The sequence below is a fragment of the Adiantum capillus-veneris genome, chromosome 3 (genome assembly GCF_014529385.1).
Source record: "Adiantum capillus-veneris isolate H3 chromosome 3, ASM1452938v2, whole genome shotgun sequence".
Lineage (NCBI taxonomy): Eukaryota > Viridiplantae > Streptophyta > Polypodiopsida > Polypodiales > Pteridaceae > Adiantum > Adiantum capillus-veneris.
Window position 1 is genome coordinate 169,804,363 of NC_140933.1, and position 5,229 is coordinate 169,809,591.

The following is a 5,229-nucleotide window of genomic DNA, read 5'->3' on the forward strand; positions in this document are numbered from 1 at the left end:
TTATAAATGAGGATGTCATCTAAAAAGGAAACCACAAATTTACCTAAATAAGTTCATAGAACCATGTCCATAAGCATCATAAAAAGGAAGTTGGAGCATTTTTTGATCCAAAAGGAAGAACAAGAAATTTGCAATGACCAAACCAAGTGCAAAAAATTATTTTATTAAATAATATCACTCAGACAATCTGTACTATTCAAACCTTAAATCAATCTTTGCAAAATATCGAGCCCCTTGGAGTGGATCAAAAATCTCATGAACTCTAGGTGTATGATATTTGTTTTTTATTGTAACCTTCAGACCACAAAAGTCTACACACATGCGCATAGACATGTCCTTTTTCTTCACCAAGAGTACTAGAGATGCCCATGGAGGAGAATTGGTTTGAATAAAACCTTTACCAAGATAATGTTCAAGTTGATGTTCTAATTCTTTAGCATGTATGTTGGTTTTATTATATGTTTACTATTTAGATTTGAATATGTATGTTGGTTTTCTTATATGTTTACTATTTGGTTGCACGCCTATGCTATGTGATGCAAAACTTGATTAAGTTCATCAATTTGAAAACAAAATCAAAGCTTGTATCCTCATGCATAGACAAGTGAGGCATGCAGCCACACAAATACATTTTTTTAATTTCATTTGCTTGTTGCAATAATTGAAGCTTGACTATACATACGAGTAGAGAAGAGGGCACATCATGATCTCCAAATTTAAAAATATAGGAACCAACAGCTTCAAACTAAAGAGTGTCATGCTAATAAGTACATTTCAGAGCACGTCCAAGGCCATACACATTCACTCATGTCCAAGCACCATGTCTGCTCTTGATATGTTGATAAGCTGAAAATTTGATGTCATTCGACGACTCTAAACCTTGAGGGAAACATCCATCCTTAACCATAGTATCCCAAATATCAAAGCGTTGCCCTTGCATAAGAGAAACTGTATAATATGAATAGTCTTGTTTATGGAAGGTTTAATCTCTTAACCAAAGCATAATTAAAAAAATTATGAGTTGCTCCATTGTCAATAAAGATGAGCACCTTGCACCCATTCATGTATCTATGAAGACGAACTAAATCATGAGGACCAACTGGCTTCAGTCACATGGAAGCTATGAGTAAGCATTCATGTGCCTCAGTGCGATGAGACAGTTTCACCTCAGAGAAATTAGTGGAGACATTTAAATGCACTAACTATACAGTGTCTAAGCCTTGTCTTTACCTTTAGTGCGATGAGACAGTTTCACCTTAGAGAAATTAGTGGGCATTCGTACTTGGTATGCTTGTCTTATAGACATTAAAAATACAAGTTTTCATTCTTTTCTCTTGCAAAATATATGGTAGATGAAGGACCACAAGGATCCTCAACCTTTGTACTTGGTATGCTTGTCTTATAGACAATAAAAATACAAGTTTTCATTCTTTTCTCTTGCAAAGTATATGGTAGATGAAGGACCACAAGGATCCTCAACCTTTTTTGTACACTTTTGTTTAGTTGAAAATGATTTGCATTTGTTAGCATAGTTAGAATATTGATTTATTTGCTACTATAGGGTTTTTAGTATGAAACACTTTCTCATCAACATCGTAAATTAATGCCTTTGAAATGGCATCTTCCAAGGTTTTTGGATCAAGATGAGTGATTTTTCCGTTCACATCAAGATGTAATGCTTGTAGGAACCCCTACATGTTGTAAAACTCATTGAGATCATTTAACTTGAGAATAGCTTCTCTATAACGAGAGATATAAGTAGTGAGAGATGAAGTATGCATAAAACAATCATCCTTGCTAATTCTTGTCATCTTTGTTGTTTGGAATAAACTATTTTTGAAATAAATCTGGAAATGATGTCCAAGTTGTATGCTTTTGTTCAAGATTGATAAGCCTCGCCTTCTATGCTAGTTTCTATAGGAAGAAGAGCAAGCATATAGATGATGAACATCTATCCACTTGTGAAAGAAATTATTAAGTGTCTTTATTGCACTCCCAATCATCATCTGTATAGACTGTCATGGCTTAAGATCCTTTGTCTATGATAAAGTCTTTTGATTGTTGTTCCCCACAACAACGTGGCTAGGATGAGACTCTGATGATGATGGAACTCCATTTGGCCCTCGACCTGCCATGAATGGAATCTTCAATCAATACATCTCAATTCGCAACATAAAATTATTGACTAGAGCACATATAAATTTGTATTAATGAAGGCCACAATAATTTCTATATGTTTGTCGTAGAAGTGCATTGTCATCATGTATGTTGAAAATGTCACGATCCTTTGTAAATCATCACCTCTTCTTGCGTGCAAGTGGTGGCTAGTGCTACCCGTCCTTTTGATCAAAAGTGTGGCATTGATGCTAAATTTAGCACCAATGGCTTTTTCCATGCCACAAGCTCACAAGTAAGCCTTGATGCCATTATAATCATAGGGCTACTGACTATGTGATCTCCACACATGCAACTCCTCTGAGAAGTGCCGATGTCCCTATCTTTAGGACCCATTTCCATCATAGCTAGATAGGGTTTTAGCGGTTTATGGTTGAAACCCTTATGACCATGTCCTCTATGATCCTTGTCCTTACATAGTATGTAGAATCAATGAGAACAATGGATTTTTTAACCATCAAATCTAAAATATGATTTGCATATGGTGCTACTAATAGTTTGGTTTGCTTCCCGTAATTACAACTTGTAGGGTTTTATTTGAAAAATTGGAATCTTTTTGTGGATGGATTCATTGATGACACTAAGTTTCACCCCCATATTAGCGAATTATTTTCTACCTAGGGAACACCCTCCATTTTTCCTCTTTAATATCCATGAGGGGATGACCTCTTATTTCCTCTGTTACAGTCTCTCATGCATACCTCTTTTCATCTCAAAGATTCACACCTCTCTCTTGTCTATGTATATGAGATGTTTACATGACCATGTCACTATGACAATTTATCACCAATTGATGCACACCACTAAATTGCCGTATGTATTCTACTATCACATAAGGTGAAATTGTCACTTTTTTTTTGTATAAGTACCATTTCACCCTTTCATCTAGCACATCACATTATCACCTTAACACCACGCTCATGTGTACACCACGCTCATGAGCGTAAAACTCATAAGAGAGTAGTTCATGTACTTAACTAGTTAGCAACATTAACTATATCACCTATGCATGGGGTTTCTCGTATCCCACATTCTCTATGTTTTGAATTTGATTTATTTTATATGTTCATGAGTCAAACCATTCTTTTCTTGTTGAAGTTTTTTTCCACATGTTGTGCATGACGTTTTATCTCTCCCAAGTTTGCTGTGTTACAAAACCAGCTATTGTTGCATGATCTACAAATCAATTTTCCATTATTGAGTGTAAAATTTATTTTGATAGATTACTCTACCGAGGTGACAATTTCCTTTGATTTTGGTTGTGTTTGAAACGTAAAATAGCCGTTCTGTATCTTTATCTTGTGTTGTTGATCTAAGTGTTGCGTACCCCTTGCATGCAGAAAATGGAATGTTAGTAATCAACTAGGGAATGTTATTTTGTATTAATAAATGTTTGGCCATTGGGTCAAACCCTCCCCCCCCCCCCCCCCCCCCCCGTCTGTCCCCCATATGTGCAGGTGTGTGATTGTGTGTATGCACACAAGTGGAGAGGGTGGATTGTAGTCCTTGTAATCACTCCAAGAAGATGACAACTCTCTCTCTCTCTCTCTCTCTCTCTCTCTCTCTCTCATCATCAGATCTTGAGATCAAGATTTGTCAATGTTCAGACAATCCATCAAGATAGGTGATGGATAGTTTAAATATTGGTTCCAATAGCAATGTGACCTAGTAAGCACAATGAAACCAACTTGTAAAGGACATAAAGAAACCAAGAATTGAAATTGGACTACACGCACATTTAATATTTTCACAATTTCACGACATGGAAAAAAGGGCTAAATGTTATGATCTACATGTAGTGTAAATCATGTCAAAAGCTAAAAGTTATTAATATGGAATGTCACCTAAAAGACATACCAAAGAAATGATTTGCGCTCTGAATGGTTAATGGTTGTATCATGGAAATACTACCAAACTTCCCAATGGCACTTTAGCAGCATCAAGATCTTTATCTACCTTTATAAGATCAAGGACCTTGGCATAGACCTTTGATTTTATCACAGGCACAACCAGTCTCAAGCCAATTCCATAATCATGGACCACTCCACCTCTTCCTTTAAAGGAGCTTCCATGAGTCCCCATGCTAATTAAGCCAGCAATGCTCACACCCTCCCATAATGGCGTAGTGCAAAGAGCAAGCCCACATGAGGCAACACCATGAAGGGACTGTTGAGTTTCCACTCCACTGTCAAGGGAGATGGTCATTCGCTTCTTGTCAGCAATCCACTGATGGATGTAGTCCCTAGTACCGATAAGAATCCCGTGGTGGCTATCACTGAGGCATGTACATTTGGTAGAACTGGCAGTAAGCTTCAAGATGACCTTGAGCTTTTGCTTCATCCTTGCCATCTCCTTGACAATCTCTATTTTGAAGGTATGATAAACAATTTGATAAGCTATGCAAGGTAAGCTATTGGCCCACTTGCCGTAGGCATTGTAGGCTTTGCAAGAGAGGGAGTCACAAAGTATAGAGTTAAGAGGAGGGCGAGCCTGGGCCACATTTTGTTGCAAAATGAGTATAATGGTTGTGAAGACGATAGCACAAACTATGTTGAAAAGTAGACAACACTCCATGTCTGACGCTCTACCCTGCTCCTTCACCACATTACCTAAAGTTAACTCTCTCTCTCTCTCTCTCTCTCTCTCTCTCTCTCTCTCTCTCTCTCTCTCTCTCTCTCTCTCTCTCTCTCTCTCTCTCACACACACACACACACACACACACACACACAGGTGCACCCGGCCACCACTTGTACAATGTTGAAAAGGCTTGAAATGAAAATGGCTTAAGGATGGCAACACAAATTTAAAGGTAGCGTAAATTTCAATGCATGACTACGATGAGATGTCTTTAATGAGATAGGATGCGGCAGCTACAAGGATGATGAGTAGAGGGAGGCGATGTTGCATGTCCATGCAACACAAATTTAAAGGCACAATTACATAACACAAATGCCGTACAATGTCTTCAATGAAATAGGATGTGGCAACTATAGGGACAACAACGAAGAGGGAGGTGATGCTGCATGTCCGTGCAAGCCCTCTAGCCTCTAGAAG

The 5,229-nt window shown here is 37.8% G+C and overlaps 1 protein-coding gene across 1 annotated transcript; it reads right to left on the reverse strand.

The window, feature by feature from the left end:
- Positions 1-4,071: 4,071 nt before the first annotated feature.
- On the reverse strand, positions 4,072-4,749 carry LOC147462169 (L-gulonolactone oxidase 3-like). The gene has a single exon (XM_086502843.1). It carries the CDS (start codon positions 4,747-4,749, stop codon positions 4,072-4,074), a length of 678 nt encoding a protein of 225 aa, XP_086358969.1.
- Positions 4,750-5,229: the final 480 nt, after the last annotated feature.

Coding starts and splice junctions, on each gene's coding strand:
- LOC147462169 (XM_086502843.1), bottom strand. CDS start 4,749: ATGGAGTGTTGTCTACTTTTCAACATAGTTTGTGCTATCGTCTTCACA.